This window comes from Bufo gargarizans, chromosome 2 (genome assembly GCF_014858855.1).
Source record: "Bufo gargarizans isolate SCDJY-AF-19 chromosome 2, ASM1485885v1, whole genome shotgun sequence".
In the NCBI taxonomy this organism is placed as follows: Eukaryota; Metazoa; Chordata; class Amphibia; order Anura; family Bufonidae; genus Bufo; species Bufo gargarizans.
The window spans coordinates 63,907,253-63,920,267 of record NC_058081.1 but is presented as its reverse complement, the minus strand read 5'-3'; the positions used below and the strand labels follow the sequence as shown (position 1 = coordinate 63,920,267).

Genomic DNA, 13,015 nt, shown 5'->3' with positions numbered 1-13,015 from the left:
TAAACCCATGGGCTAAGAGGGGATGCTGCAAGAGCTCATGAATTGACTTGGGCAGGGTTAACCCTTCAGTTGCATGTTTTTTTAAATGTATTTTACTTTTTATTTTTGTAAGCCTATACCTTGTTTTTGTGAGAGTGCTGGTGCAGTTTTAAGGGTTTAGCGCAGCAATGTCCTGTCTTTTTACTTATCAATATTTCCTGGTGTGTAATTATTTTGAATAACACTTGTCCAAATGGCATATTTCTTTTGTCAAAATTAATATCTGTTCGTATTCTTGGAGATAGCTTTCTTAAACATTTTTTAGTTGTGGTCCTTATGGTAACCACTGTCCAAATGTCCTCAGGGGGGGACTTGCATGTAGAGAAAAGGTTGTAGTCAGGCTTGGGGCCCAAATGTCTCTTCTACCCCATATGACGAGATCACTATTACAAATGACATGAAAATTGTGGAGCTAATTTGCACATTTTGCAGGTTAGCCTCTATATGCCCTATTACAGAGGCGGTCCCTACCTTGCAACCCCCTCATTTAGCCAGAGTAGAGAGCTTTTGCTAAAAGCAGTTCTCACCCTGGAGAACTTATCACAGCCACATATTACAAGTCTGTCCACTGAAGTCAGTGGCCACCAGGTCATAGTACATTTCCAAGGATGATCATGTAGATATGTGTATATCAGGTTTTGGCAAGGGTGTACATGCCTAATAAATCAGTTATTACAGGCACGGCCTGGCACTACCGTGTGAAGAATCCCCATAAAGCAGTGGCAGCCGCATCTGAGCTTATACAGCAGTGCCCCTTAGCCTATAAATTCTTGTCTGAATCAAGCCATCTTCCCGTTTCCTCCAAAAAATGTACATATAAGCTTCCTATTAGAGACTTCTCGATGATACATTGCTCTTTTTAGAATTCTTATAATAATTGTCTAGTAGAAGTCATCTATGATGGATCTCTTATGCCAGGACAGCTATGTGGAGCCCTGAGACCATGAATAGATGAGGGCACCTACAGAATCCAGAAGGGAGCCCTTGTTTAGGTGATCTTCCGGCCTTGTGGTAGTCATGCCCTTTTTCTCCAATGTTCTTTGCACTCTTCAAGATGTTCTAGAACATTTAGAAGCTATGGCTCATGATGTTAAATGTGTGAGAGCATATCATAAAAAGCATTTAACTTGTTCATTGACCTTGAAGAATAGTACTGAACATTTATGTAGGACAGGGCTGGTTTTGGATCTTCTAGTCCATTTATTGCACAATATCTTCAAAGACTTCACTTCAGTTGGATGTGGCTTCTCCATTTTGTGCCGAACAATATGCTTTTGCTCTAAAAACCATGTTTGACAATTGGCTGCATATACCAGTAAATCCTTATCACACCCAACGTAGGAAAATGTAGGTGTTCCCGCGCCTTCTACTCATTTTAATATTTACAGGAATCCAGTAAGATAAGATCTGAGGTGTTGCTGGGTGGGGTCCTCACAGTATGCAGCTGCTTGAGCTGTCTCTCTGTTTGCATGTGACATGAGGGAATTATTGAGGTCATCAGTAATCTTTCTGCAATTGACATGTCAAAGTTGATTTTTTTTTTTTACCAAATTAGGCCTCTTTCACACAAGCGATACGGATTGTGTCAGGATGCGTTCAGTGAAACTTGCACCATTTTGCAAGCAAGTTCAGTCAGTTTTGTCTGTGATTGCATTAAGTTGTTCTGTTTTTTTCCGCACGGGTGCATTCCGTTTTGATGCGTTTTTCACACGCGTAAAAAAAAAAAAAAAAAAACTGAAGGTTTACAAACAACATCTAGCAACCATCAGTAAAAAAACGCATTGCACCCGGACTGCATCCAGATGGAATGCGTTTTTCACTGAAGCACCATTCACGTCTACAGGGCCAGGGCTGCGTGAAAAATGATTCTCACGCAACGCAGAACTGATGAGTGAAAAAAACCGCTCATGTACACAGACCCCTTGAAATGAATGGGTCAGGATTCAGTGCGGGGGCTATGCGTGGAAAACTCGCTTGTGTGAAAGTGGCCTAAAACTTTTTTATTTTTTTTCCTATTCACCCGCGACCACAGGAGGTCACTGAGACATCTAACGCAACTCCACAACACCTTATACCTGGCAATGTGACATTGGACAAAGTGGCTTATTGGCCTTTAACTGCCTTCGAACATGATTGAGTGGGATTGGGCTTTAAGTGTTGATATTTTTTGGTCCTATGACGTTTTCTATAACTGTCAGAATCTAGAAAACTGCGTGTAAAGTGCTACTTATCAATGTTTGTCTGATGTACCATCTGACTGGTGGCCAATTTGCCTCCTCCTTCTCCATTGAACTACATATTACTACCCTCCAGCCAAGTCTTGTCGCTGGCTATGAAAAGGACACTTCTGCTGTAGGCCCGACTGCTCAGCCTCTCTGTCTCTGTCATTCCCTCTAATATGAAGCTGCCCTGACTTTCTCCGTTGCTCTTTTCCGTTGCGTTTAGCATGCCATCGCTTTTTGTTTAAAGGAGTCTGGGAATAAGCCTCCTGTGGTAACGTATTGTGCACGCCCTCATTTCCAACAGTTCAAAGTTCAATTTTTGTTTGGTATAAGCATATTTTTTGTATATATTTAATTTTTATTTTTGATCAAATCTGTATTTTTTCCTCTTGCATTACATAGTTAAAAAATAATAATATATCAGAAAATATGAAGAATATTAATAGTGGTGAGAGGACACTTAGTGGCTGCTTTTGGTTTTGCACCTGAGAATAGAAATGTTTTGTATGGTATTTTCTTTTTAGGGTGTACAGAAGTAGCAGCTGCACCCAGGTCTGTTACATAGGGGGAACCCCACTAACCTAGATGGCACATAGTAGAGACCCAAGAGCTTCAAGTAACCCCTCTAATTTGGTTTGAAGCTATCTGGAGATTAGGTAGACTGGAAAAAATGGTTAAAGCAAAGTTTAAGTTTTAAGTGTGAAATAATGAACCTTGAAGGAAAAAATTCCTTGTCTAAATATTGTCTTTGGGGCCACAGCTTTAGCCATGGCTTCTGAAACTAAAGCCAGCATCTAAGGGACTTCTCTGCAGTTCCTGTCTTGTTAATATAGACATCAAACAAAAATTGGATAATTGTCCTTGCCTTGTCTCAGTATGTCGTCTCCTCCTTTGTTTGGAACGTTCTTGAGTGATCCCAGGATCAGGCCATCTGGTGACCTGCTATGGCCGTAGCCATCAAGAATGCTGGCCAATTTCCACAATAATCTGACTCATTATTACGCATGGATAGCACAAAGACACTCATGTAATATGGGGCCTATTAATGTAAATATCTCTATACCATTGATGGACCTAGTTGGTGAGACAGATGCCCATTTTGGATCCCTCTTATTCTGTTCTCTTGAGATCCTGAATGGAGGTTGAATACAACAAACTAACGCCATCCATCCCTTTTCTAATCAAACTGATTTTCCTGAATTTCAAGTGCTTTTAAGTGCTTCTGATTATTGGCAGCAGATGGCATCATCAACACCTCATGTATGGCCAGTTCTTGACAAAGCTATAGGTTCAAGCTGAATATGGACAGCAGTGGAGAGTAGAAGACTGCACTAACGTTACAGCAATTAGCCATAATGTGCTTTCAGCTGTATCATATTAATGCATGTTAGATAAAGGCCATCTATACCATGGTTAGGCCAAGATGCGGAATTACGCCACAGGAGACCTTAAAATGGTATAAAAGGTTATAAATATATGGGTGTCCCATTGGGCTCTTGTGCTCCGCCATAGACATTAGTTTGTTGGGGTTCCTTGTTCCAACTAGAAGAAATAATTTTGAGGATCACCCCTGACCAAGTATGCAGAACATGGAGTCTTTTGCTGAACCTTTGATGCCAATTACTGTCCTAGAGCCTAGGCCCCTTGGTGGATCCTCTTGTGGACCAGTTTGACCCTTAGTGGCCCACTATAGGATTTTGGTTTTGTTCCTGTCAAGGCAGTTTTTTTTTTTTTGTGACATTCTTGTAAGGCCAGATGAACCAGCTCTGTGTCCCTCACAATGTTCTTCAGGATATAAGTGTCTCATTGTCACCTCTGTACAAACAAGAGTAAGAGGAAGAAATCCAGATTTGGTGATTTGAATGTTTCTATTATTTTAGTGAATGTGTCATTAACCCCTTTTAACAAAAACAATTCTTGTGGGTTGTTATGTATACATTTTTCTTCTATATTTTCTTTTATGCAGCTTGCTGACTGTGTAATGGTTTTGTGCACACACCCCTGTAGTGGCTGCATGTCTTGTTCACACGCCGGCCTGTAATATAGTTAAAAGCGATGAGGACTTTGTCGAGCACAAACCACACTGTGGGGCTTGTAATAGAACAGGCTCTCACATCCACACCCTGCACTCAATGCTGTAGGTTGCTGGTAAAGCCTCATGTAGAATCGGCACCTGTACAACGCTGGAGAGGGCTAACTGACTGCCAAACAACACCAGTAGCTGCTACCTATGTGTTTAGTAGATATTACACGCTTAGACCCTATGCACCGTGTAGCAGTCAGCCATGCTTGGTCAGTGTACACTGCTAATACTAATTTCCCTTCCTTCCCAATTCCCCCCCTAGATCCGGTATCGGAAAGACAAAGCTCTATCCAGACAGACCCCATGCTTTACATCCGTATCATCCTTGAGAGACTTGTCTAATGGGAGTGCCCTGGCTGCCATGATTCACTATTACTGCCCAGCTGAGCTCAGACTGCAGGGTGAGTAGCATGAGTGTTTGGTACATGTTACACCCCTTTCTCAGAACCGGAAAAAAGAAATAGTTGGTGTAGTATATTACACTTTGCTTAGCTTATTGTATTTCCTCATGAGTAGCAGTGTGTTCACAATGCTACAGGGTTCTGAGCTCTCATCCTCATGGCACCCCCTGCTGGTTGTGTATGTAAAAAGCATTTGTTTAAAAGGGGTAATAGAGGATGGAAATAAGTAGGAAAACACCAAGCCTGTGACTTTACCTGTCAAGTGTTTGACCTCTGCACTTGAGAGATATTCCACAAGAGCTAATATTGCAGAATGTCAACTTTTGACTTGTTGCATACCTTTAGGCTGCCTTCTAGATCACAATCTCCATATAATGACCCGGAAGAAGGACCCTAAGGCCTCTTTCACACCGGCGAGTTTTCTGCACGGGCGCAATGCGTGAGGTGAACACATTGCACCCGCACTGAATCCGGACCCATTCATTTCTTTGGGGCTGTGCACACGAGCGGTGATTTTCACGCATCACTTGTGCGTTGCGTGATAATCGCAGCATGCTCTATATTCTGCGTTTTTCAAGCAACGCAGGCCCCGTAGAAGTGAATGGGGCTGCGTGAAAATCGCAAGCATCTGCAAGCTAGTGCGGATGCAGTGCGATTTTTCACGCACGGTTGCTAGGTGACGAATGGGACCCGATCTTTATTATTTTACCTTATAACATGGTTATAAGGGAAAATAATAGCATTTTTAATACAGAATACTAAGTAAATTAGGGATGGACGGGTTAAAAAAATAAAATTTAATTAAACTTACCTCATCCACTTGTTTGCGCAACCCCGGCTTCTCTTCTTTCTTTCTTCTTTGAGGACCTGGGAGAAAAGGACGTTTGGTGACGTCACTGCGCTCATCATATGGTCCATCACCATGGTGATGGGCCATGTGATGGCTCCACGCTCATCACATAGTCCATCACAATGGTGATGGACCATGTGATGAGCGCAGTGATGTCATCAAAGGTCCTTTTCCTCCCAGGTCATCAAAGAAGAAAAGAGAGAAGCCGGGGTTGCGCAAACAAGTGGATAAGGTAAATTTAACATATTTTTTGTATTAAGAATGCTATTATTTTCCCTTATAACCATGGTATATGGGAAAATAATAAAATCTACACAACACCTAACCCAAACCCGAACTTCTGTGAAGAAGTCCGGTTTTGGGTCTGGGTACCAAACATGCCGATCTTTCTCACGTGCGTGCAAAACGCATTAAAACGCTTTGCACTCGCGTGGAAAAATTGTGCATTTTGCCACGACGCCCCGCATCCTATCCGGCCCTCACACGCGACGCCCGTGTGAAAGAGGCCTAAGAGTTCCTTAACCCACAGTTTGTCTCTGATTGGATTTTCTGGGCCAAAAAGCTTTAAAAAACACATGACTTGATCTGCACTTTTTTGTAATGTTTTTGAGGTGTTTTAGTGCCTGGAATTTTTTAATCGCATATTTTTATGCCTGCCTTTAATATTAAAGTATGTGTCCCCTGTAGATCTGTATGGGGGGGAAAAAAGCATTGGGAAAAAAAAAATGCCATGCAAAGCCACCATTAAATATGCCAGTATACACTGCACATTGACACAAAAAAACGAACAAAATAAAAACGCCTGTTTGTCCTGTGTTTAATATTTTCCATGAACTTCCATGGAACATTTGGCCCTGCACTTGTTGACAAAAAAAAATGCTAAAAACACACCAAAACTGAAAAAGATACAAAAATGTTAAAGAAATCCATGTGTGAGCCCACCATAACAGGGTTTTCCCCACTATCTGAAGTGAGGGAATATCACTAGGATGCTAGACTACTGAAAGCCACTGATGAGGGGGCCGCAGCACTAGTTATGTTTTTTCCTTCATAGTGATACTCTTAGGCTGGTTTCACATGGGCGTTGCGGAAAATAATGCGGGTGCGTTGCGGGAACATGCGTGATTGCAAAACATTGTAATGCGTTTTGCACGCGTGTGAGAAAAATCGGCATGTTTGGTACCCGAACCCGGACTACTTCAGAGAAGTTCGGGTTTGGATTAGGTGTTGTGTAGACTGTATTATTTTCCCTTATAACATGGTTAATACAGAATGCTTAGTAAAATAGGGCTGGAGGGGTTAAAAAAATAAAATAAATAATAATTTAACTCGCCTTAAAGGGGTTGTCCGGGATCAAGATTTTTTTTTTAAACCAGTTAAATCACTATTACTAGCAGTTTGAAGGTCCCCCCAGATGTTTGTAGGTATTTTTACACTTCAGCAGGGCTCCTACAGTCCCCCACTGATTGTTTACCTTTCTGTTTATGTGCCGTAACTTCCTGCCTCAATGCTTTCTGGGTCCCATCGCAGCTAAACGCCTGCTTCCTTACTAAGAATGCGCCCTGCTCGGCGGGGGGCGTGGCTTAGCGCTGCGATGAGCGTGGCTTCGCGCCGTGAGGGGGCGTGGCTTAGCGCTTCTGTTGCCGCATAGTTACTGCCCCTCCATGCGCTTGGAATAATTAGAGGCTGACTGTGACGTCACCGGGCTCCTTGTGAAGCGGAAGGAGAGGCTTTGCTATGCAGAAAGGGACCCGGTACGTCACTGACTGTATAGAAACTGCACTTCCGGCTGAAAATTTGAGAAGTAAAAAAGGGCCATCAGAAATGTCTGGTAAGGGAAGGACAGGCATGAATGTAATATTTAGGGGACCATTGTACATGTAGACCCAGGTCCCCAATCCCGGACAACCCCTTTAATCCACTTGATCGCTCAGCCCGGCTTCTCTTCTGTCTTCTTCTTTGAGGAATACGACCTTTGATGACGTCACTGCGCTCATCACATGGTCTATCACATGATCCATCGCCATGGTTCATGTGATGGACCATGTGATGAGCGCAGTGACATCATCAAAGGTCCTTTTCCTGTGCACAGCAAAGATGAAGACAGAAGAGAAGCCGGCTGCGCGATCAAGTGGATTAAGGTGAGTTAAATTATTATTATTTTTTTTTTTTTTTACCTCTCCATCCCTATTTTACTAAGAATTCTGTATTAAGAATGCTATTATATTCCCCTATAACCATGTTCTAAGGGAAAATAATAATGATCGGGTCTCCATCCCTATCATCTCCTAGCAACCGTGCGTGAAAATCGCTCTGCTTCCGCACTTGCTTGCGGATGCTTGCGATTATCACGCAGCCCCATTCACTTCTATGGGGCCTGATTTGTGTGAAAAACGCTGAATATAGAACATGCTGCGATTTTCATGCAACGCACAAGTGATGCGTGAAAATCACCGCTTATGTGCACAGCCCCATAGAAATGAATAGGTCCGGATTCAGTGCGGGTGCAATGCGTTCACCTCGCGCATTGCACCCGTGCAGAAACCTTGCCCGTGTGAAAGGGGCCTTAGGCTGGGTTCACACGGGCGAGATTTCCGTGTGGGTACAATGCGTGAGGTGAACGCATTGCACCCGCACTGAATCCGGACCCATTCATTTCTATGGGGCTGTGCACATGAGCGGTGATTTTCACGCATCACTTGTGCTTTGCGTGAAAATTGCAGCATGCTCTATTGTGCGTTTTTACACGCAACACTGGCCCCATAGAAGTGAATTGGGCTGCGTGAAAATCACAAGCGAGTACAGGAGCAAGGGGGGGGGGAAAGCCAAAGGAGCCTCAAATCAGCTGAAGTCACAGAGGTTGGACCCCCACTGATTGTAATCTTATGGCATTTTCTAGTGATGCTTTATAAAAAAAATTTACTTGCATAGCTCCATGGTTTCAGACTACAAACAAACCCTAGGTGTAGTCTGATCTGGCAGTTCTGCTCCCTCTGATCTTGCTAACTGGCAGACAGAAGAGGTAACTTGGTACAGCAACAAACTATGTCTATAGTTCTTTTAAAATCAAGGAGAGACAATAAATATTTCACTTTAGCATTTAATTAGGGGGACACTAAACCCACTCATATTAATACACCTATTTGCTAGTGGGTAACACTTGCTGCAAAATCCCAGAGCAAGCAGACTTGCACAAATATGTCATAAAGCAAAGAACAATCGCCTCTTGACACCCTCCATTCAGCTGATTGACTGGTCTCTTATTGCAGATGAAGCATTGAGGGAGGTTCCTGCTTAATCAGGATGCCTCCCAATCATAGTTGATCATGACTCAATGTCATTTTCAGTATCCCTAGTCATTTACATTTTTATTTTTCAGATGTCTGTTTGAAGGATACAATGTCAGTAGCTGACAGTCTCTACAACTTGCAGCTCTTGAGAGACTTCTATGCCAACCATCTGCCACCATCTTGCCCACTTTCCCTGGAGGACCTCCTGTATGTGCCCACTGCCTTGAGGGTGAGACTTTTCTTCCACCATGTATTGCTGGAGGTTGGGTCTGTATAATATGATATTTAATGGTTGCTTCTTTCTTCTGCTCTTGTCCATCAGGTAAATCTCCTTTCACTATTAGCAGACCTGTACTACTGTTTTGAAGTAGCCAAACCCGACTTTGTGAAACCCAAAGGTAAGTAGAGACACCATTCATGACCCAAAACAGATAAACCAATAAAGATAAAACGTTATATTCATATTATTTGTCTTTAGTGTTTTGACTTGTTTGTGGTGTCCATTTTTAGATTTGCAGCCCGGGAACGAGAGTACAACACCTTCAAGTGCGCACAGTGGGGGGTAGGTGTACATTGACAGCTTTATTATGAGGCTTCCAACTCATCCTACAGTAAGGAATGGTCTTCCCTAGTGTTATTACAGTGAGGTTCCAAAAATGTGTTTGTTGTTGCAGGATTCAATAGTTTCTCTTTCAGATTTTACACCCTGATTTTTTTATTTTTATTTTTTTCCCTTTTTATTTCTTACAACCTGATTCACACAGTGTCCTCTCTTCTCAGGGGTTCTCCAATATTTACCTTCAAACCAGGAACCACAGGTAAATATGACTTTCCTGCAACCATTTTTTTCACATACTAAGCAATTCAAACATGGCTATTTTAGGTTATGGTTTTCCTTGTCTTGTAGGATCGTTGCCTCACTCGTCATCAATGTCCCACATGGATGGGTTTGGAAAGACGTGGACGAAAAACCCATTAAGGTGTGTTGGTATATTGTTCAAGAGCAGGAGTATATGTAACTTGTGGGTTCTTTGTTTTCACTTTTATTTTCTTTTTTGTTATAGTCATCCTCTATCTCAAGCAGTCTCCTTTAGTATACCATTTGGGCTTGACAGTGATGTTGACATAGTAATGGGGAACCCTGTAAACATTCTTCGCTCTGTTAGCTCAGACAGCCTAACTGCTCCAGTCTACGCTCCATCCTCACCAAACTGTGTTACAAGAGCTACGTATACCCCTACTGAGGATGCAGCAGAATTTCCGATGCAACCCCGCACCTTCAAAAAAGTCCCATTAACTGGGAAGGGAACCAATGACCTGCAGGTTCAGGAGAAACCAGGTGGAGGACAAGGAACACAGACAGATCTCCCAACAATTGAAGAAGCTCTGCAAATCATCCACAGTTCTGAAACTAGGCTTGTCCCAGAGGGAGCACCAGATGGTTTCTATCTTCACTCACCAGAGGAATCTAAGCCATCCAAGGTGGAAGAAGAACCTGTCCCAAACTTGGGTGTTTACAGGACTCATGATGGTTCTAGAAGGCTCTCGAGAGATGATGACTCTGTCCTGCGAGATAATAGCTTGGATTCTGATGCAGAGGAGACCAGACAAACTCAAGAATCCAGTAGAAGCTCACTCAGCTCCCAGGCTGATTCTTCTGCTGGGTCTGGTGCAAAGATGACAAGTTTTGCTGAACGCAAGAAGAAACTTGATGCCAAAGTTAACCCAGATGGTTCCCCATCCTCAGTACCTAATAATTCTCCTAATACAACCACATGGGCACAAAAAGCTGAGGAGTCTCCAGTTAAGAGCCCAGCCTTGAACTCTGAGATGAACCAGCTTGGTGCTAGGCTTGAAGAAAAAAGAAGGGCTATTGAGGCCCAGAAAAAAAGAATAGAAGCTATATTTGCGAAGCATCGACAACGTCTTGGAAAGAGTGCCTTCCTCCAGTTAAAAAGGAGAGAAGGAGAAGATGATGGAGATGAAGGACTGGACGATTTGAAGTTATCCCCAGATGAAGGGCTTCCTAAAGAAAGTGAAGATGAAAAACTTAAGAAATTAAGTGAAGGAGAAGAAAAAAATAATGGGGGGACACCTGATGCATCTGTGAAAAATCGTAGTGAGAAACAAGTTAGCTTTTCCCCAGAAGTGACAAAAGCAGGGCTGGAGGATAATCTTGGCGAATACAACCGGGCAGTAGCTAAACTGAATACTGCACTGTCGTCTCTGCAGTCTGACATGAAGAGGCTGTCAGACCAACAGGAGAAGATGATGAAGAAAGAAAGTAAAGCTTGGGTTATACCAGCTCCAAAGTCCTCACCTCCAGCCCATCGGCCAAAGTCATCACCCCCCACTAGACTTACCAGGGAGATCCAAATGCCTCGTTCCTCCCCAGCATCTCCTTCACAGTCGCCTTCACGTATGGCTCCAAAATCTCCACAGCCCAACACTAGAAGATCACTACAGGTACAACCAGTTGCACCTAAGAGTCCCAAAAATACTCGTCCTGTTGAGCTTAAGATTCCACCTCTTAACAGAGTACTCCTCGCTCCGCATAATGTGGACACCATACCTCACTTACGTAAATTTTCCCCCAGCAAAGTTTCTGTCCAGACACGGTCCTCTATCCATTTCACAGATGAAGAACATGAAGATGAGGAAACTATGCCAAATTATGAGGTCCATGGGAACTCGCGCCCTGTGGCTTCAGTGGTTCCTCAGAGCAGCGGAGTCGGGTCATTGGCTGAAGAAGATAAAGAAACAAAACGGAGTAGTTTGATTGAGATCCCATTATCCGAATTGCAGCCAAGAGAAGATGGGGAAGTAGATGGAATGGACTCATTAGAAGGAACTCCAGGGGAGGAAGGAGGACTGCAGAGAGGAGTTGGATTCTTCTTTAAGGTGAGGCATTTAACCACACACACACACACACACACACACACACTGAGCAATTATTACAAAGCATCCTTTTTGCGACTTCTGGTTGAATTTTTGAAAATGTTTTCTGGAGATGAAGTAAATGAATTGATGTAAATTATTTTTTGATTCGTCGCCAGGGTGAGGAACGGACAGAGGATGAGATGGCACAAAGGAGGGCAGCTCTGCTGGAGAAGCAGCAGAAGAGGATAGAGGAAGCACGGAAAAGAAAACAATGGCAAGATGAGGAAAAAGAAAAGAAAGAGGAGGCCAGGTAAGGGCAGGGTTGATGCTTCTGTCTGTGTGGGTGGAATTATATCAGAAAACATTATGGCCCCATACCTCTTGTAAGTTGTCTCCCTAGAGATTGGGTACAGTGCTTATGAGACAACTGTGCACCTCTTAAGACTGTAATAAATATGTATATGAAAAATATAAAACTGATTTGGTAATCCTCTCCAAATATAATGTATGTGTTATTTGGAGTAAGGAACACCCGGAGGACTCATCACCAGGATTCAACAAGAGTTATATAAAAAAGAAATAATGCAATTTATTTTCGGTCTTCATAGAAGTTGTTTGCTTACAAGAATAGTTTAGGAAGTCTTAGTCTATTGTCCATATGTGAATATGAAAGTCCATAAAGAATCATTGTTGAAGGGTAGGAACCTCCTTCTCAGGCTCCATGTGTGTCTTCCATCTTCAGCAGCAACCCGCAACAGAGTGAGAGTAAGAAGACCACCCCCTTGTTTGTCTCTGTCAGTTATTTATACCATAGATACAGGCGTGTATTACTAATGTATGTACTTCTACATCGTCATATATGGAGACTTCAAATATAGGCCTCCCATCGCCCTTGTGTATCACTATAGATGGTGTCAGTGTGTGGTGTAATAAATCCTTTATATTCAATACCAATCACATATTATTTAACAAAGACACAGCCTTACAGTCCTCCTTATTCACTGCTCTGTCTCTAATATCAGGAATGGATAAGGAATCTTCAGCTTCCTGTCAGAAGTGAACCTTAAGACCACCAGGGATATTGACATATACCCTTTAAACAGATTACCTGGGATGCAAGTATTAACCCCTTCACTGCTTTAGAAAATGAGGCCTGCTGACAGCAACCCCTTTCACTAAGCTTGTTTACCATTAAGGCTTTATGCACACGATTCTAAGCATTTCGCTGTCTGCAAACTGCAGATCAGTAA

The 13,015-nt window shown here is 42.8% G+C and overlaps 1 protein-coding gene across 1 annotated transcript in view; it reads left to right on the top strand.

The window, feature by feature from the left end:
* Positions 1 to 13,015, top strand: part of CAMSAP3 (calmodulin regulated spectrin associated protein family member 3) — a 75,650-nt gene that overhangs the window by 56,004 nt on the left and 6,631 nt on the right. Inside the window, exons 5-12 of the mRNA XM_044279055.1 lie at positions 4,607 to 4,745; positions 8,975 to 9,114; positions 9,208 to 9,283; positions 9,396 to 9,447; positions 9,666 to 9,703; positions 9,793 to 9,865; positions 9,950 to 11,786; positions 11,942 to 12,075. Of these exons, the coding sequence (XP_044134990.1) occupies positions 4,607 to 4,745; positions 8,975 to 9,114; positions 9,208 to 9,283; positions 9,396 to 9,447; positions 9,666 to 9,703; positions 9,793 to 9,865; positions 9,950 to 11,786; positions 11,942 to 12,075 (2,489 nt within the window). The remainder of the gene's footprint in view (positions 1 to 4,606; positions 4,746 to 8,974; positions 9,115 to 9,207; positions 9,284 to 9,395; positions 9,448 to 9,665; positions 9,704 to 9,792; positions 9,866 to 9,949; positions 11,787 to 11,941; positions 12,076 to 13,015) is intronic.